The 22,500-nt window shown below is 33.5% G+C and overlaps 1 protein-coding gene and 1 long non-coding RNA gene across 2 annotated transcripts in view; one reads left to right on the top strand and one right to left on the bottom strand.

Annotated features, from left to right (window-relative positions):
* Positions 1-4,208, bottom strand: part of LOC135213219 (uncharacterized) — a 33,244-nt gene extending 29,036 nt beyond the window's left edge. The window contains exons 1-2 of the mRNA XM_064247198.1: positions 3,979-4,208; positions 97-207 (exon numbers count right to left, since the gene is read on the bottom strand). Of these exons, the coding sequence (XP_064103268.1) occupies positions 97-207; positions 3,979-4,208 (341 nt within the window). The remainder of the gene's footprint in view (positions 1-96; positions 208-3,978) is intronic.
* Positions 1-22,500, top strand: part of LOC135213404 (uncharacterized) — a 118,634-nt gene that overhangs the window by 51,474 nt on the left and 44,660 nt on the right. The window lies entirely within an intron of this gene.

Genomic DNA, 22,500 nt, shown 5'->3' with positions numbered 1-22,500 from the left:
AGAGAGAGAGAGAGAGAGAGAGAGAGAGAGCTCTGGATATCAGACATTCATTCGCTACACCATCTTCGCATTCAAATACCATTCTTGTTATCATACCTCGTTAGTTTGGCGTGAGGGTTCTCGATGTTGTCGATTTTGTTGCAAGATGCACACCTGTTGTTGTTGTTGTTGTTGCAGACTTTCTTATTCATAATTATAAGTATTTTCCTGCGGGTGTTATGATTCCAGTGGAAATATTATGTAATATTTATATATTCTATTTTATTTGATGTTTTGATAAATTTCTACCACCTTATGTCAGCAATTTTCTTGCAACTGGTACGACTTGCTATGTAAATACTTGTATTATCTATATATTTTTACTATGTTTCCACAACCGCATGTCAAATGTTCAACGTAGAAGCAGAAAAAAAATTAATTCAATAAACAAACGCAATATACTACGAGTATTAAGGGCGTATGACTGATTCTCTGGTGTCAAGCCATGACCGTAATGTTATGAGAAGCGAGATTTATGGTTCATGCTAAAATGCAGGCTAGGGATATTTGTGACTATATACGTGGACGTTATAGCTTCCGGTATCCATCATTATTATGTAAATATATATGTAGGGCGTGGCGGTACTGCTGCCAGACCTGTTTATAGGCCTCTGAGCATTTTGTCATAATATTTCTCTATTTCTCTTTACGTAATTTTTAAAAAATTTTATTCTAAGCGTCTTCGGTCATTTGATTAACTGCTTGGCTCTCATTCTCGATCCAATGATTATTACTCCTTGCAAGACGAAGCTTTCTTCCCTCCAGTGAAGATATATCAACAGTCTATACGACCTTTTTCTGTGTTAATGAATCTATATTCTCAGGAATACCTACCACCGTACAGTGTTAAGTTACAAGCTCTGTAATTCATAAAAGCTATATGCTCTGTAATTCATAAAAGCTATGTGCTATGTAATTCATAAAAGCTATGTGCTCTGTAATTCATAAAAGCTGTATGTTCTGTAATTCATAAAAGCTATGTGCTCTGTAATTTATAAAAGCTGTATGTTCTGTAATTCATAAAAGCTATGTGCTCTTTAATTCATAAAAGCTGTATGCTCTGTAATTCATAAAAGCTATGTGCTCTTTAATTCATAAAAGCTGTATTCTCTGTAATTCATAAAAGCTATGTGCTCTGTAATTCATAAAAGCTCTGTGGTCAATAATTCATAAAAGCTATATGCTCCGTAGTTCATATAAACTATGTGCTCTGTAATTCATAAAAGCTATATGCTCTGTAATTCATAAGTAGATAAACAGATACGACTGAAACATTGACGTTCAACAAATAAGCTTCATAAAGAAAAGCTGATTATAAACAACCTGGCTTTGATTCAGCCTATCGCGGCGTTTCGGTGTTCTTTTCAACTTAAAAAGAGATCTGTTTTTAAAAAGTTTGGCATTAACCAGCAAGACTCCCTCCGACAAGTGATGGACTATCGTCTGTGTGATAGCTTTTAGATTTTTTTTTTTTTTTTTTTTAATTTTTTTTTTTTTTAAGATCTTGTCCAGCATAGTCTGATTTTGAGCACAAAAACTAATCGGCAAACTTTACGAGTATCTTAATCATTCAGTAAGGTGAGTTGCTGGCGATGGGCTAACAGAAGTATTTACTAGTTTGTTTATATATTGTTAATACGAAAATACTTATTAAACTAAATATATACCATGATACATATTGCATATTCCTGTACTTTGCGTTTTCCCATCTGAGTTAAAATCTATGAAAGGCAAAGAAAAAAAATTAGTGATTATTCATCTTTAAAATGAACGTATATATCACGTTAAACGTCGGTTTTATTATAAGCAAGATGGCAGGGCCAGTTGCGGCTTCGAAATGGATTTGGAGTTGTGCTTGCTGACTAATTCATGGGTCTATTAGGCGACGAATCAATCTGACTAGAATAAAAAAAACTTTTCTCATCGCGTTACTTCTTCCAATTAAAGTTGAGATGAATCTCTGAGAATTTAAAATCCTGGTTTGTATACGCCAATCAGATTGAAGCAATTACACGGGTGGCGTCGCTTGATTTTTTAAGTGCTGGGTTCTCTCTCTCTCTCTCTCTCTCTCTCTCTCTCTCTCTCTCTCTCTCTCTCTCTCTCAAGATTACTTAGCGTTAAATCAACCACGCTGCCATCAAAGAGACCCCGACAGAGCAACATTCTCATGGGCTCATAACGCCAATTACCGAAGCAATTACATCACCATTGGACCAGATTAATATCCTTTGTGGCTCCATGCGCAGTAATTGGCATTAAGTGCTGTGAGGAGTACGTTGTAATTCCTGTGAACTGTGTGTTCCGTTGTTAATGTCTGTGTGATTTTTTTATTTTTTGTGTACGTCTTATATAGTAGATTCACATCACCCGTGCATCTGATATCTAGGGCAGTCCCTTACGACGTTCCTGATTGGCTGCTCATAAGCCAATCACAGGGCTAGAAACTCTCAGTCTCAGTATGGTCCCCCTCCTGAGGGATACGTATCCCTCAGGAGAGGTGGACCATACATCCTGCCTATGTGAGCTCACTCAGCAGCCAATCAGGAACGTCGTAAGAAACTTCCCTAGACATCAGATGCACGGGTGATGTGAATCTACTATAGTGATGGGCTGGAGTAATGGGAAGTGGGGGATAAATCATGATAATTTAATTCGTGGAATTGCTCAGGAAATTTTACCATACTGATGTAATCAGAGTATTTTAGGGAATTCGTGATATTAGCCCCTTCAGGCGCGCACTCATACATACATAAATACACAAACACACTCACAAACAGACACACAGAGACATATATAGAATGTGGAAGTACCAGGGATGTGTTATTCATGTTACACTGTATTTATGATAATAAGAGTACATAAAAGTATGATAAATGAAAATATGTGTACCAGCGGAAAAAAGGGTTAGCGCTGGTGAAAAAATACGAAAAGACCTTGGTATTTGGAGATGAGAGAGAGAGAGAGAGAGAGAGAGAGAGAGAGAGAGAGAGCCACTTCTTTTAGGATAGAACATTTGTCAAGTCAAAAAAGAAAATGTATAAAAATAGAATATATCACAGTAATACCATAAATTTCCATGAACACGAAAAGTCTGTCATTGTGCATAATTGAAAAGTTCAGACGACTTATGACGGCTAACGACAAATTCCGGGAATATCGACCAATTATATTTTTCTCTGAACGGCAGAAAAGCTCATTTATTATTCGTGTAAGAAAAAAAATTATAATAATCACGGATGTTGGGGTAAACAGTAAAAATATAAATAAATGAAATATATAATAATAATAATAATAATAATAATAATAATAATAATAATAATAATAATAATAATAATAATAAAAACGGATGATGGGGTAAACTGTATCCAAAAGACGGAATATGAACTGAATACTACCCTGTCATTCTTTTCAAATATTATGAATACTGCCTCTTTCACATTTCCATCTGGGACGTTTCATCTCGTGCAAAGATGTAGAATAACACAGCATCTCCCAGAAGAGTGTTTATTTTCCCTTTTCCTCGAACCTACTTGCGCTGGAGAGTATAAAGGGTCTGCTAACGCGAACGTGAATGCATGCACGCGCATATCTTATATGTGCATAGGATGCACAGAAACGGGAAATGTTCTTACATTGTGCCGAAAAAACGATAACGCGGACACGCAATGTTATGCGGACGGGAAATGTAGTGGCAGAAAGGATGTCTAGCAGGTGGAATAATATATGTGCTGCGAGTAAAGTGTGCGTATGGCAGGAATATCTTTAGCATTATATATATATATATAGATATATATATATATAAATATATATATATATATATATATATATATATATATATATATATACACACACACACATACACACACATACACATATCCCTCCTCTGTGACTCTCGCACGTAACAATTTAAAAATGACGTTCCCTGTAGGAAAGACGTACCCGAAGTATGCCCTTCTCTTCTTAACAAATGGGTATACGCGCTCGTTGTATTTCTCAATTAAAGGTTCAAACCATATATCTCTGTAAAACCAACCTGCCGGCTGAGGCGAGGCAAAATTGGCCACAGGAGCCAAGACCAATTGTTCCCATTCAGAGAGAAATATTCGGGGGAATACCATGACTGGCTTCCTCGGATGCTGGGTCATCTCTAAAAGAGTAAGCATCCGCATCTCTGTTGCTCCTCTTTGGGTCAGAGTCGTGTTTTATGTGTCTGGAGTATTGTTATAATTTTTTTTTTTAAATATGAGCGTTTTCTGACTTTTTTTTTTTATTCGGGCAGTGAAGAATGTATGTGTGTATCTAAGTATGTATTCACATATATATTTAAATATACATATATTTTATATATTTTTTTTTTTGGTCTATCACAGTACTCCAATTCAACTGGGTTTTATTATTATTATTATTATTATTATTATTATTATTATTATTATTATTATTATTATTATTATTATTATTATGATTATTATTATTATTATTATTATTATTATTATTATTATTATTATTATTATTCTTCTTCACAACATAAACCCTATTCATTTGGAACAAGCCCACCATAGGGGCCACTGACTTGGAATTGGTATTATTATTATTATTATTATATTATTATTTTTTTTTTTTTTTTTTTTTTGCTCTATCACAGTCCTCCAATTCGACTGGTGGTATTTATAGTGTGGGGTTCCGGTTGCATCCTGCCTCCTTAGGAGTCCATCACTTTTCTTACTATGTGTGCCGTTTTCTAGGATCCACACTCTTCTGCATGATCCTGGAGCTACTTCAGCCTTTAGTTTTTCTAGATTCCTTTTCAGGGATCTTGGGATCGTGCCTAGTGCTCCTATGATTATGGGTACGATTTCCACTGGCATATCCCATATCCTTCTTATTTCTATTTTCAGATCTTGATAATTATCCATTTTTTCCCTCTCTTTCTCTTCAACTCTGGTGTCCCATGGTATTGCGACATCAATGAGTGATACTTTCTTCTTGACTTTGTCAATCAACGTCACGTCTGGTCTGTTTGCATGTATCACCCTATCCGTCCATAAACCATAGTCCCAGAGGATCTTTGCCTGATCGTTTTCTATCACTCCCTCAGGTTGGTGCTCGTACCACTTATTACTGCAAGGTAGCTGATGTAGCTGATGTTTCTTGCACAGGCTCCAGTGGAGGGCTTTTGCCACTGAATCATGCCTCTTTTTGTACTGTTTCTGTGCAAGTGCCGGGCATTCACTTGCTATGTGGTTTATGGTTTCATTTTTCGTATTGCACTTCCTACATATGGGAGAGATGTTATTTCCGTCTATCTTACTTTGAACATATCTGGTTCTTAGGGCCTGATCTTGTGCCGCTGTTATCATTCCTTCAGTTTCCTTCTTTAGCTCTCCCCTCTGTAGCCATTGCCAATTGTCATCGCTGGCTAGTTCTTTAGTCTGTCTCATGTATTGTCCGTGCATTGGTTTGTTTATTATTATTATTATTATTATTATTCACAAGATGAACCCTAATCATATGGAACAAAACCACCATAGGAGCCAATGGCTTTAAATTCAAGTTTCCAAAGAATATGATGTTCGCTAGGAAAAGAAGTAAAAGGAAGTAAAGAAATGTGGGCATCATGTTTTTGAGTATTTCTGATGGAGAACTTTACCCAACACTCCTGTTATTTTAGAGTCGATGTGATAGTCCTGGTATCTACTAGAAATCAAGTAACAGATAGGTCAATTTTGTACAGTGAAAGTTGTTTATGGTAACTTGAGTACCAACGAAAAATGTATGCATGCTTTATTTAATACACCATCCCTGTGGTCTACTAGAGGATGAAATCTAGTAAAACAAGACAGGTAGATCAGTTATGTATAATGAAAGTTATTTTTAAAAAAAGCTCGGTATCAATGACAAATTTAGACACGCTGTATATGATGATAAAGAGAGAAACAAGGTATTCGTTCCCTGATCCTTATCTGCCCTGGCGACGACCTACGACAGTCAACTAACCGCCATGCATGGGGTCATCAGTAATACTCTATTAACTCAGTCGTAGACATTGGCCATGTATAAGAACATTAATAATATTCTATTAGTCCAAGGAGGAAAACATGTATACATTATCGTGAATCTGAGAAAATGTCAGCATTTGTCTCTTCCTCAATCACGTGGCATTGCATAAACAGGAAGTTTTCAACCATCACGTGACCTGACTCTCGCCCTTACACGTGACTGAAGTCAAAGGGGAAAAGAATTATACGTCGGCTTTGTTATAGATGAAGGAAATACGATGAATTAAAACTCAATTGGGAGATATATATGAATACATTAGGATACGAGGTCACGCTCGAGTGTTCTCTCAAAACTCTCTACATTACGCCAGGTTTTCAGAGGTTTATTGTTTCGTATGCAGGGCGCATGATAGATACAGAAGAGATCTTGGTTATTAGACATAAGGATATATATATATATATATATATATATATATATATATATATATATATATATATATATATGTGTGTGTGGTGTGTGTTTGTGTGTGTGTATGAATATATATGTTAATATATAATACATACATACATATATACATGCATAACCTAAGAATGTAGAAATAAACTACGAAAGTAGTTGTTCAAATTCCCAGTTTCACTCACCTTCTACTGTTGTTTTAAGGATATTCTCAAGCACGTGTTCGTTCGTGCTACAATGGATATATATATATATATATATATATATATATATATATATATAAATATATATATATATATATATATATATATTATATATATATATATATATATATATATATATATATATATATATATATTAAAGCATAAATCCACTTACTCAATGCCAAATTGCTGACTAAAAATCCTCAAACCGCTGCCTCCACATTTGCATCCGTTGCTTGGACGACATACTTCATCCAGAACGATTGTTGAGAAGAGTGCACGATTAATTTTTTGTTTTCTCTTTACTGGAATTCTTGGGAAAGACCAGGAAGTCGATGGTCTTTTGGTGGTTATACCTAAGTTACCTGTGTGATGTTCGAGAATTCAATTTACTGGAGGAAAGCTTTCGTTTAAATCCAGTTATCTTGAGGTTTTCTATGAGATTTTTAAATAATGAGTTGTATACTTCATTTGAACGTTTGGCTTGATATTAAACAGTCTTTTGCATAGATCTTTCGTGCATAAGTTTGCTATATATATATATATATATATATATATATATATATATATATATATATATATATATATATACATACATACATACATACATACATACAATGGCTTTTATTATATTACAAAGTACAGTTAGAGGTAACAAGTTACTAGAGCAAAGATAGAATTATTATTTTTATTATTATTATTATTACTATTATTATTATTATTAACATTATAGCAAACATGTATACAGAAATTATGTATGAAAATTCGTAAAGTAGCTACGTCTACGGGCGTAACCAGCCTCGTTTCGCGTGCAGAAGCAGCTCCGTTTCAGGGAATCCCTTCTCAACCCACCCCCTTCAGAGGGGGGAGGGATTTAGGATGAAACCCCATGATAAACCATCTTAGGGGTCCCCACTATAATACTGCCAAGTTTCATGCCTATCGGACCAGCCGTATGGCCGTGATTGAATGACAGACGGACGGACAGACATTACTCCCATTATAGTAAGATGTGTGTGTGGGTATTTTTCATCTGATGAATGGAGACAGAAACAACTCTTTGCCATTATTGTGGAATTTCGACGACAGGAAGGAAGTTTTCCTATGAATGACTGAACCGATCGTATTTCATTAGTTACCGGACACGATTCAACCATTTCTCGTGCCTCCCATATCGAGTCAGTCCTTTAATGTTTTGATTGATTTAATTAACTGGCGTCCTTTGATGACAGGCTTTACATGAGCGTTTTTGTGTAGCCATGTAGTGAATTTATTTCGGGTAATGCATTTCAATAAAAGTGGAATCTGACGTTTTTGTGAACGAGTGAAATTTGTCCAGCGAAATGGTAGAACGTGGTAATTAATTTCGTTGTTTGTATTTATCTGCCCAAAAAACTTATATTTTAAAAGTATATTTCGTAAATTTCAGCGTTTTTACAAATGAAAAAGCCAGATTCTTTATTACTGAACCCGTGGTATTTTTTGTTTTATTGGTTTGTGTATAGCACAATAACAGAAACTTAAAGTATGTTTTTGTATATTTGATTAGTTTTAATTCTCTCCTTTCCTCATTTAATTTTTTCTTCAATAGAAATTTAGCCAAGCTCTTCAATACCACTGAACGCGAGATATTTTTTTATTGGTTCATGTATAGCACAATAAAAAATACTTAAAGTACGTTTTTTTCATATTTGATTGCACTAATTCTCTCCTTTCCCCATTTAATTTTTCCTCAAAAGATATTTAGCCCTTCTCTTCAATACCCTTTCATCTGAAGTCCGCCTTATAAACTTTCATGCAATTCTTATAACGATGAAGCAAGCATGACGTCCCAGTTAATTCAGTTTTATACGATTATGAATTGATTTCACGCGACAACTCATTTTAATTCCATGATCTTGTATGAAAACCTGACAAAAACGAATGGCCCCGAATTGAATTAGCTCATCCATCAGATTCACAATATTTGTCTTTCAATAGTGTTTGACCAGTTTAGTCAAGTGATGGACGCTTTGTGTCAATACATGCCACGTTGACGATTGGCATCCGATCACTCGGGACCTATCCGTCACAGCTGTCATGTCAGAAAAATGAGTATTCATTGGAAAATCGCCGGATTTATAAAGAGGAAACTGATTATATTTCCTGATAAAAAAAGCATTTTTAGCTAAGGCACACTTTTTTTGTATTTTTTATCTTGTTAATTTCTCCCTCCAAAAAACTGCTAGAGAGAGAGAGAGAGAGAGAGAGAGAAGGTACCCCCTTCGTACCGCAAAGGAGAGTGGTATTTGATTTATGAGCATTAATTGACACACCAGGATTGATGTGGGACACGTGAAAATTCGCAGAAAGTAACAACTATTCAAGTAATTATATTATTATATTTTTTTTATCTTTGTCATCTGCGAAAATATTCCGGATTTACACTGACAAGGGATACTAGTTAATTGATTTCGTGCATAAAAGCACGTTCGTGAAATTAATTAATTCCCCATTGCATGACATTTCGCGTTGTAACAGGTCACGTGATGATCCTCATAATTGGTTGAAGATGATTTCACCTTCAGCGCAACAGATTTGCCCACAGTGTGACGACGTCTGTCGTTCATTTCAATAATGAATGGTATTTTATAGAGAAATGATATCTGAAATAAATTCTTATTTTGATGTATACGGCTCATGAATTTCACTGAGGTAACATCACAAAGCAGCTGGCAGCACATGCAGTTACTGTAACCAATTATGGCAGAATGACATGACAAACAAAGCGTGATTCGACCTTTAGCTTACTGGGTGGTGTTAAAATCTACGGTCAGATAGAGCCCTGTTTCACCGACGAAAATTTAAATAAATACTTTGTATTTTATCTAGTAGTAATTGTTTTGTACTGTTTAACATGCACGATATTATTTTTTTTACATTTTCATCCGAATAACTAAATCATAAATATCCTATCGTAAAACACTTTAAACCTTTTTAGTCTCTTCTATAGACCTTTCCTATACCCCCAACATTAACAACAACAGCAGCAGCAGCGAAGTAGTTTGTAGGCTTACTCCCAGAGTGAGCGATTATGGTAGAATGAAACAAGGGAAGAATCCCAAAGTAGGTGAAGGGATGAAGGTCGTTTGGTGCACATGAAAGTTTAGGTCAAAAACATTTAATTCTCAATGGAAGCCAAGGCAGAATGTATATAAAAGGTCTGGCAAACAAAGTCCCCTTTATGGAAATGAATTATAGATGTTCAGGGCTAAGAATAAGAATCGATGCTACGGAGTCGAACTGTTTACAGATATATGTTTAGTAAGATGAATGAAAAGGGTAAGAATTGTGGAGATCGATAGCAAAAGTATATAATTGTTTTGAGATATATTTGTCATGTGGAAAGGTTTGATGGCGGTAGGTTAAACATATACACACACGCACGCACCCACACACACACACACACGTGCGTGTTTTGATGTAGATTTTAATTTTTGTTAATTTTGATTTTTTTTTGCCTTTCCTAGTTAGCTATTCTTTCCTAATTTACTTTATTCTAAAGCAACAATTTAACCCTCTCTCTAGTTTATGTTCACAAAATCACCCCTGTATTTTCATTTGCATGTACTATTTTTTTTCACCGATATACCTAAAACACAATATTTTTATCTTACATCAGAAACGGAAAGACAGGTCTAGCGATGCAAAGGAAAGGTTAAGCTTTGGCATTTAAAACTACCGGGCAAGTGGTCCATTTTTCTTTACTGATTCGAATTCATTGTACGGCTAGCAAAAAATAATTCAGCTACTTTGGTCTCAACTTGTAGGAAAGGAGATTTCTAATCATAGATTTTCTTTTGGACATTTTGCCACCGGATTTTTTATATATTTTTTGTTTTTTTATTTTTTTTTTAGAATTTTCCTAAAATCAGTAGCCTTAAGGGAGAGCCTCGTATTCTCCTCTGAATTATTGACCGGAATGACACTGACGGGAGAGACTTAAAAAAAAAATAAAAACACGCAAGAGGAAGTCTTGTTAAACTTATGGGATTTTTTTTTCTAACTAACCAGAAGTCAAAAGTCTATGAAAGAATCTCATTTGAAATGTAATGGTACCATTGAAGGAAAGAATTTATTTGCAGATGTTAAATCGATGAAAAACGAGCATCAAACATTATATAGGGATTCAAATATGGAACAACATAAAATATTCTATACGGCGTCTAGCACGGGAGCCACATTATTAAAACATCAGCATGTAAAAGTAACGCATTTTTTTTATCACTGAGAAAAGAAAGTTAGAAAAGCTTTACTGCTCTTGGAGTTTTTTTTTAGGAATAAACATTTATTATAGATTTCTTTTCAAATAATAGTAGTTCTATTGATAGAACCCTGGCAATACTTGTCGATGTAGAATATCCTTGAAAATCATGATTTCAGAATGATTTCGTGTGGAATTCATTTTGAGTCGAGACTTTTTAAAATGATTTCGTATTATTATTTATATAAATGTGGATAAGAAAAGTAAAATATTAATTTTCATAAAATCTGAGTTCTATAAACTATGTAGAAAAATAAATGATTGTTGTCTTTAAAAAAAAAATTAGTGGAACGTCGATGTGCATAATATTAAAACTCTAATATATTTAAAAATATATATTGTTGGGTTTGAAAAAGTAAATATTTTACTGAACCTAAACGTGACATTAATATGACAATGCTACAACTCGTCCACTGATTTGGCCAAAAAGAGAATAAATGAAATATTGTAATAATTCTCTTTTTTTTTTTTTTTTTTTTTTTTTTTTTTTTTACTGAAAAAGCTGGAAGTTTGGGGACTTGGCGAGACAAATGTGAAAGCGCAGTAAATCCAGGGATACGAAGGAAAGAGATTGATTGCAGCTCTTGGACCCGGAAGTTATGGGTCCAGGAAATCGGCAGCACTTTGATATTTTGGAAGGTTCTGTTGATACACGCGGAAGAGAGCGGGTTCATTCGTACGAGGATTGGACGGGTGATATTCGAGAGGGTCGGGAGAATTTGCAACATTAATTCTCTGTATAACGGAAAAATAACATAGAATTAGAGTAAAAGAGTGGCTATGCCTGACTTTCAGAATTTGTATATATATATATATATATATATATATATATATATATATATATATATATATATATATATATATATATATATATATATGCGTGGTGTGTGTGTGTGTGTTTGTGTATTGGGTACAGTACGTAGATGTGGTTTGAGCAGTGGCACCTGTCACGATTGCATGTGAGGGAATATAGTATATATATATATATATATGTATATATATATATATAATATATATAATATATATATATATATATATATCATATATATATATATATATATTATAATTGCTCTTGCATTTTCGTTCAGGAAACTCTCTCTCTCTCTCTCTCTCTCTCTCTCTCTCTCTCTCTCTCTCTCTCTCTCTCTCTCTCTCTCTCTCTCTCCTTTTGGTCAGTACTCAGCTGCTTCTAGTGTTCAGTTCTGATTACACATTCCTTTTGTGAGGTGCCCAATAAGAAATAAGTTTCCACCATTTGTGGAATACAAACAAAATATTCCATGGCTGTCTAAACAATTTTTTTTCTGTCCTGTTCCTTTTAATGTTTAGAATTCTGGCTCTTTTCTCATGCAACACTTAGCGACCGAGCTCATTTCAATCGGGGTTTCTTAGAGTTGTTATGAAAGAGCGAATGCCTGATGATGTTTTGTAGCCAATAATCTTTACTTTGGATGCGCAGCTGGTCTTCGCTGTATTGAAGCTGATTTTCTTTATATTGTATAAGAAGGAAAGTATCGATGATATCTCCTCTGCTATGTTCTTTTCATTTAGAAGCGTCGTCTTTGTATCTGAAAAGGCCTTAATGTCTTGCCTCGAGCGAAATTACAAAGACTCAATTGTGCGTATCGACACGTGCCGTCTATATCAAATTGAGTGAACGTGAAATTCTTTTCTGCTTTCAATTTACTTCCGGATGCAAGTTGTTATCATTCCATTATTATTCCAGTCTTCATGTCAGTTGTCCCAATGATTCTTTTGACAACGTCAGTCCCGAGGAAGTACGAGATAGGGGGAAAATAAGATCTTTCAAGAATCGTGGCTAGACATTATCTAAAGTTCTCATCCGCGCATTTATTCTGCTCCAGGGTATCGTTATCGACATTATTAAAAATTGTTCCTATATTCATAAGTTGTCAACTTAGTTCAGCAAATTCTTGAAAGATCCTTTTTGTCCTAACTGTTCTATTGCTTATTTCATCCACGAGTAGAATCATTATGAATTCCTGTATACCTCTCTCTCTCTCTCTCTCTCTCTCTCTCTCTCTCTCATTATACTCTACCGTAGTTTGCATTCATCAATTTATCCAAAACTTTTATATGACGGGAAAATATAGTTGACTTAATATCCATCTTTCAGTTGGCAGCGCCTTTTAGAGCATCGATATTGTATTGTTATCACTTCCTTTACAAGGCTAATTCATTTTTGTTTATATTGCATCTATCTGTCTGACACGAAATGCAATTCTTAAATATTACCTTGTTTAATCCGTTCTCTATCACCAGCGATATTTTTGGTCGTATCATAAATAACAATAAAAGGATTTATTTCTATTATATTGTATTTTTTGAATGAATGTATCAACATTTTTTCTTATTCCTGTATATGTCACCACTGATGTTTTTTGTCGTATCATAAATAAGCACGATTGAAAATACCTTTATTTGAAGTTTTTGACACTGCTTCTTATTGTGTAACACGGATTGTCCATAAAGTGATATATATATATATATGGCTATATATCTATATATATATATATATATATATATATATATATATATATATATATTCTTACTTGAATTTTCTCATATTCTTAATGTAATAAATTATTTTTTTATTTCGTATCTGTCACCATTCACGTTTATTGCCATATCATAAAAAAATACCTTTATATTTGGAGTTCTTGACATTGCTTTGTATTGTCAGACATGAAATGTCCATAAATATATATATATATATATATATATATATATATATATATATATATATATATATATAACTTGTAAGATTTTCGCTCCTGGTGAGCTTAAGTTTAATATTGAAGAGGACAGCGAGAAGACTGGCGATCATTTCTTCTTTTTATTGACACCTACGTTTCGGGAATCTCTTTCCCATCTTCAGGGCTATAAATAGAATTAATTTTACAATATTAAAAAGGGTGCTAAAATAACCATACACTTATAAGAAATATAGTTTGTCATTAAGCTAAAAGAAAAATAAAAACTACAAAGTGACTTTAAGCTAAAAGTAAATTAAAACACTGAATTACTTAGTAAAATAACACATCCAAAAGCAAAACGACAAATAAAAATAGAAAAAATAAACAAAGACACCATTCTGCCAGACTTACTGTTAAGAGGTTTGGTTGTTAACTGATGGAAAATAGCATAGTCAAAAGGCGATGTTGGAGGAATCAAAACAAGGGAGAGAGAGAGAGAGAGAGAGAGAGAGAGAGAGAGAGAGAGAGATGAGAGTAATGTGAGTAATAAGCAGTTAAGTAATATGTAACGGTGTGGAGGTAGTTTGGTTGTTTAAGGTAGGAGACTGTTTCTTGATGTAAAGAGATTCTAAAAAAAGGAGCGAAAGACAGTCAGCAATTTAAAAGAGTATTTTGAAATTATTGTACATAACGTCAGTTTTACATGAATTTGCATGGTTCCTTATGGCCGAAAATTCTTTTGATTAAAAAAAGCAGCCAGTGCGATAACTGACACCTCTATGGGAATCGATGGGGACTTTCAGTAAGCGTCGGGTTGATCCGACGTAATTTCCAAAATTACATTTTGGACAAGTATACTCATACACAATGAAAGAACGCATCAACTCCGGAGGGGTGTCTTTGAATTGAAAAAGTCTGCCTATTGTTAAAGGGTTGTTGAACACAAATTTGAAATGGACATAGGGATAAAAGTGCTTAGCGGTGTTGTCAGTTCACGTCTAAAGGCTGCATTTTTTACAAATGGCAATGAAAAATACAGTAATTTCTTCGGAACTTGAGGACACAATAAACTGGGCTGATATATATTGTTTAAAAACTTTTTTTACAATTTTGTCAAAGAGGTCAGAAGCATAACAGTTATTCTTAAAAAATACTTTAAGAAAGGCTATTTCATTATGAAAACTATTCCAATCTGAACTCAGGGAATAGGCTCTGAATAAAAGTGTCTTTGCCGAATTCAGCTTAAATGTCATGGAACAGTTACTAAAAAAGTTAAGACCCAAACCAGTGTACGTCTTTTTCCTAAAAATACCCGTGAGAAATCTCCCGTTAAAACTTGAAATATTTATGTCCAAGAAAGATAGATGATTATTTGATTCCACTTCCATTGTAAACCTAATATTTTGATGAAAAGTGTTGACAAACTAAAAACATATCAGCATGGGATTTTTCTTTAAACAATAAAAACGTGTCACCTACGAATCTTCTATAAAAAATAGGCCGAAATAACTCTGGACATTGTCTAAGAAACACTTCTTCTAGGTGACACATAAATATATTGGCGAATGTAGGACCCAGTGGTGACCCCATTGCCATACCATCAACCTGTTTATACAACTTTTTGTTAAAGACAAAGTAGGTATCAATCACTGCAAGCTCTTGTAGGCTTCTAAAACTATTTAAATGGAAGAAGGCCCATCTTGATCATGAATTTCTTTTGTATTGTAAAATGAATAACATTGTGCCAAATTTCATCAAATTCAAAATTTATAGGTTTTCGCTTTATAATTCAGACTTTTATAAATCCACTACTCAGTCCCTTTTAGATATAGAAATTAATTTTAAATCTAAATCTATCATTAGACTTAAGAACTCAGTATCACTTTGTAGTTTTTCTTTTTCTTTTAGCTTAATGACACACTATATTTCTTATAATTATTAGGTTATTTTAGCAGACTTTTTAATATTGTAAAATTAATTCTATTTTATAGCCCTGAAGATGGGAAAGGATTCCCGAAACGTAGGTGTCAATAAAAAGAAGAAATGATCGCCAGCCTTCTCGCTGTCCTCTTCATTATATATATATATATATATATATATATATATATATATATATATATATATATATATATATATATATATATATATATATATATATATATATATATATATAAAACTCGAATTTGTTTATGTTCTTAAAAGTATATATTTTTTTTATTCCCGTATATGTCACCATTCACGTCTAGTGCCATATCGTAAATAAAAAAAAAAATAAAACTTTATATGTCGACGGTGCCTCCGAGGTAAACACATCCAAACCTTTTATGCCCATCGGGCGAAAAGAACTTGCTCTTGGTCGATCAGATGCCGCGTCTGATGCCCATCCCTTCAAAGGCACTTTTTTCCAATTAAAGCTTCATTGTACACATGGCGGGTCAGGGGGCTATGTTTACCTCTGAGGTCAATTGTATTCGGGTGTATGCAGCATACACCCGTATATGCTTTTCTCTCGTATTCTCGTCCACTCTTAAAACACACACAGACACATACTCATACACACAGGAGCGAGTACACAATGCTTTTCTGCTTTTCTGTATAGGGAACACAGCTATGATTCAGTCACTTATACATACTGGCGTGAATACACAATACTTTTTAGCATAGAGGAACACACACATACTCACACACGCTCTTAACACACAGGCGCGAATACGCAATGCTTTTCTGTATAGGAGACACAGCTATGATTCCGTAAATAGATTATGAATGTAGCAGTGAAATCTGATATTACTTTTTCCGTTGTCAACCTCTGTAAATAGAAGTTTCCTAATATTTTAAACTGGGGAAAGTTACATTCATGATATATACAACATAGCGAATGTGCATTACATTTCCACTAAGGGGACTGAGCCATGATTCTCTATAGATTATGAATATAGCAGTGATATTTATTATTGTTTTTCTGTCGCCATCCCCTGTAAAAGGATGCTACTGATGTTAGTTGTATTTAATAAAATTTATCGGTAGTCATCCCCTTCTCTCTCCATGTATGTATGTGTATATGTATGTATGTATGTATTTATGTATATATATATATATATATGTGTATATATATATATATATATATATATACCTATATATATATATATATATATATATATATATATATTATAAGGATCCAGCAATACCACCACTATTTTTTTTTTTTGGCGGGTGAGTGGACTAACGATATTTCCCTTTAAGCAAAAGTTGACGTTCGTGAATTTTTCCCGTTTGCTCCAACAGAGACGAGAGCTAGTTATAGAGAAAAAAAAAATTTAAGTTTGCAAACACTCACGCAACCCCCAACCCTCCCCTTTTGCAACTGCAATGAAAATTAATTTGGAGTCGGGGCGTAGAATGAGATGCAGTGATTTTCCGAAAAAAAGCAATTTCAGAAATGGCCAGAAAATTGGACGTCTAATTGAAAAATGAAATAGGACTGAAGCTACGGACGACTTTGGGTAATGGTGTTGCACACAATTCTGAATTTGTATCGTGTGCTGTTTTTTTTTAAAGCTACAGTTTGCAGTTGCAAGAGGTGCTTCAGTGTTTAGATTGCTTTATTTACTATGCATCGAAATAGCTATATGCTTTCACTGGATGTTGTGTTGCAGTGATAGACATCATTAGAATAATGTTTTTTTGATGTAGATATATAAAATCGTCCAAAGATGTTACAGTAGTAGAGTTCATTAGGATAATGTTTATTGATAAAAATATTTAAAATCATCCGAAGACCAGATGGTCGTTTGTATTTAGACAATACCATTTCCTCCTAATCAATGACATTAATGACAAGTAATTGAACAGCGAGAAATAATCGTTACCTATAGTTTTGGCATAAAAAGAATTTAGAAGGATCAGTGAATTTATTTAGATAGTTTTTACTTAAGAGAATACATAGTCTTATCCACCTCTTTTGCCATATAATTTTATAACTACTAGAGGTAAGGAAAAATTTTTCTCTCTCTCTCTCTCTCTCTCTCTCTCTCTCTCTCTCTCTCTCTCTCTCTCTCTCTCTCTCTCTCTCTCTCTCTGAATGATTATTTCAGTTCATCACTATTTTACTCGGTCATTTTTTGTACTTTTGTTTTCATACGAACCACCGTTCATTTCAATTGTGAACAATTTGTTGAATTGATTGTGGATTCTTCAAATTGTTTCAGTTTCTAATTCTTCAAATTGTTTCAATTTCTAAGTCTACGTATTGCAAAATTTTTAGGACTATTTCTATTCATTACATTTGGTGAGCGTCAAGACTTATACTATGAAAGTTCTAGTTCATTACAATAAGTCACAGTTCCCATGTTGTTAACTTACCGAACGGCATTGACTGTAACCCTCGTTAGCGAAACTGATAATATATATATATATTATATATAATATATATATATATATATATATATATATATATATATATATATATATATTTTATATTATATATATATATATATATATATATTTATATATATATATATATTAATATTACATTATATATATATATATATATATATTTATATATATAATATATATATATATATATATTATATATATATATTAATAATATATATATAATATATAATATATATATATATTATACATATATATTCTATATATATATATATTATATATATAATATATATATATATATATATAGATATATATATAATATATAGTATATATATATATATATATATATATATATATATATATATATTCATATTTATATATATATATATATATATATATATATATATATATATATATATATATAATATATCTATATATATATTATATTATATGGTATCAGGTCATCACAGTATTCAAAGGTACATTGACACTGAATAAATGCAGCTTCTCCGGTACAATAATAGATGTCGCAGGAGAATAATTACCTAATTAATGACACATAGTAGACACCATCATCTGACATATCAAGAAACTTAACTGTCAATTAGAGACGGCATTAGAGGCCAAAAGTATCTGGCTGTGACCTGTGATTGCAATCAATTATCAACACGGGCATCAAGACGAAGAGGGTTAGTTGAAATGGCTTGGATTACTCCCGAGGTCATTAAGCCCTCATATAAATAGATTAGAATGCTAATTTGGTTCGAAAGGGAAGGTTTTAATTATTTGCATAGCATGTAATCAAATTTGATAGATTTTCTTCTTGTAGTCAGCTCCTGAAGGTACGAATGCGACATTTTATTATTTTTATGATTGACTAAATATCTTCATCTTGCTCTTTATACACACACACGTACATACTCACACAAACACATATATTAAGTACGTATGTATGTGAGTGTGCGTGTACTAGCATGTTTGTGTCTGAAAATGTCATTTATTTTTTCTCTTGGTTTTTGCTCCTGAGTTTAACCCTTTAGGTAGCAGGATATTTGTCAAGTGTTAAAAGATCTATTAAAAAAATAAAATAAAAATAAAACAGAATTACAATTTTATTATAAAACAAGAAACCAAACAACGATTTTAATTTTTTTATGGCCACCTTTCCCAAGAAGTTACTTTCGAAAACACATAAAGGTCATTTTGACAGTTAGAGGAACAATGCAATAAAAATATTAAGCCAAAAAAATAGCAAAAATATTATAATAATAAAATAAATTAAGTTTTCCACAGACAATGAAGGAAACGCTATGATAGTATATAGACGCGTATGTATATTAATAGCGTGCGCCATAATGACCGTATGTAATATATACATCCAAGAACATTTGTGAATGAGCCATCGTGCGAAATCATGCTTCATAACCCAGTATGACAACAATAGGTTTTCCTATTGATCAAAGGAAAACAGAATATCCCTTCATTATTACGGCGACTCCCTCCCCCTAACATTGCCAAACGCTCCAACGACACTATAATGGTAAACTCCATCTCAGTCGAGAGTACACGGCATCTCTCTCTCTCTCTCTCTCTCTCTCTCTCTCTCTCTCTTTATTATAACTTCAATGGCACAACGGAGCGCACAATCGACATCGGGCTCCCCTTTCAATTATCCACATCCAGAGCTATATACCAGTGTTGGGCGAACAAGGCTTCCCCCAATTCAATGGGCCAATTAAATAGGCCGTTATCGTCAGCTACAGACACATATTAGAAGTTGCTGTTGGCCTGATCAATGATGCTCTTCGCTATCAGATGAGGCCACACCGCATTAGTACCGGATGGTGTGATGATGGTATTTGTATATGATTGACTATGCACAGTTCATTCAGTTATCATCAGTGAAAGGAGTATATATAATGACTATGTTCATTCGTCATATTTCCAACTTGCATTTGCATAACGAGAAACGGGTAGGTTATAATATATAAAAAGTTATGGTGGTTATAATATATAAAAGAAGTTATACTTCAGAACTGCTTACCTTGGTAACTGACAAAGGTCGTGCTCTATGTGTCAAGTTTTATGAACATACTAAACTGCTATTTGTTTTTTGGTATGGAAATCATGTGTTGCTTATATGATCTACAATAAGCAAAGAAAAGTCATTCTTGTCCTTCACTTATTTCATCACTCTGCAATAAGATGCAAAGTTTGGTATTGCAAATATTGCAATTACTTTTCATTACTTCAGGTTGACATTGTTGAACAAGTAACAATCATGTTTTTTTTCTATGCCGACCTTATGCTGTTCATTACCGAAATAAAAAAGACAATAAAGGTGTTACTGCTTTGCATTTATATATATATATATATATATTATTATATATATATATAGTATATATATATATATATATATGTGTGTGTGTGTGTATAACTAGTAGTTTACTTTTGTGCGTTTTGATAAATAAAAAAATATATACAACAGAACTGAACAACATTTAGAGTTCCACTGTGTGTATCTTCATTTAAAATAATATTTGCCACTAGTTCAAGAGGACAACTATCTCTCTCTCTCTCTCTCTCTCTCTCTCTCTCTCTCTCTCTCTCTCTCTCTCTCTCTCATACGCGACAAAAAAAAAAGGAACAATTAATGTTGCCCATTCTGTGTGATATATGAAAAGAGGCAACGCAGTTATTCACAACAAAGTTTTTGAAGCGATATTGGGACATGACACAATAAAATTGAATAAATAAAATTGCAGTGGCCTCTCTATCTTGCTACAATACTGCGGCGAAGAACGCATATTGTAGGCCTAAAATAACGCGCGCGTCATATTTCGAAAGTTTTAAACTCACGTATATTATTAACCTCGCTTGACCTGGATTATGGATCTAGTAGGTGTTTTCGTTCGTACAGTTTGATGGAATATGGCCCAGATGGGTGTCAGTTATAAATAGAATTTGATTGGAAATATATATATATTTTTCTGTTACAAATTGCAACGTATTCATTCACAATAGAGTCATATGGTATCTCATGATATGGTATTTATTGGCATTCGTATTCATAGGCTCAGCTGAAGGAGTGTAAACATGGTGCCATACAAGAGAATGAGCTATAACCGTAAATTATATAAAATATGAGTGATTTATAGAGAGCAAAATTGACACCCTGACGCATAGCATGTCTCTTCAAAATTACTTTGGATAATCATGCCTTTCAATGTGTAAACATGTTTGTGTTTACTTTGTTTTTGGGGTATTTTAGGTGACAATATTATAAAGAATATGAGAATACTGTATCAAGTGCAAATGCCATACTGATTTATTGACAAAACATAGAGCGAGCTCCTGCAAAATGACTCTGGACAATCACGAGTTCTAGAGTGTAGACATTGCCTTTTTACGTTTATTTTTAGGGATTTTGTAATGTTTCGTATACCACGAAGTCTTTCCTTCAGAAAGACATTACTTTTCGTGCCTTGTCGATCCTCTGGTTGTTTACAAGAAGCTGAGCATATCTGAGAAAGAAAAATATAATCTTATTTTGCTAGATGTTTTCTCATACCTGGCGCCAGACGATACTCCCGGAAGTATCTGGGTAGCAAAACATGATAAATTAAATGATGTTTGTTAAACAGAACTTCTATTATATATATATATATATATATATATATATATATATATATATATATATATATATATATATAGCAAATTTATATAATATTCTGGGAGGCATTTACCTTGAAGATGCGAGTCTCTCTCTCTCTCTCTCTCTCTCTCTCTCTCTCTCTCTCTCTCTCTCTCTCTCTCTGTGCATGTATGTATATGCCTGTGCTTGTGTATTCCATATAATGTATTATGTATGCCTGCATATATTTATATATAAATATGTAAATAAATGCATGCATACATAATACAGTATCTGGAATACACAAGCACAGACATATGCATACATGCACAGAGAGAGAGAGAGAGAGAGAGAGAGAGAGAGAGAGAGAGAGAGAGAAAGCGCGGATCCTTAAAAGGAAAATGCCGGCCAAGATATCGCAACAATTTGCATAAATACGTATGTAAATCCCGAACTCCCAGAAAACGAAAATCCGGTAATGTGTTATTAATCCTTCCTTATAAAAGACCGGAATCCGCAATGCGGAGAAGGATAACGTGGGCCCAAGATGCCGTGTATTTCGGCGAAGAAGAAATTCCCGTCTTCGAATCCAGCGATTTTTTTTTTTTTTTTTTTTTTTTTTTTTTTTTGTTTTTTTTTTTTTTTTTTTTTTGCAGGGAGGGGGAATGTTGGGGGTGGTGGGGGGGGGGGGTGGGGGGTGGGGGGGGGGGGGGGCAACAGAAAAGCTTTGCTAGATAGCGTCTGCATAGCCTGTTCCTT

Source organism: Macrobrachium nipponense, chromosome 42, assembly GCF_015104395.2.
Source record: "Macrobrachium nipponense isolate FS-2020 chromosome 42, ASM1510439v2, whole genome shotgun sequence".
Taxonomy (NCBI): Eukaryota; Metazoa; Arthropoda; class Malacostraca; order Decapoda; family Palaemonidae; genus Macrobrachium; species Macrobrachium nipponense.
This window is presented reverse-complemented; position numbering and strand designations above follow the sequence as displayed.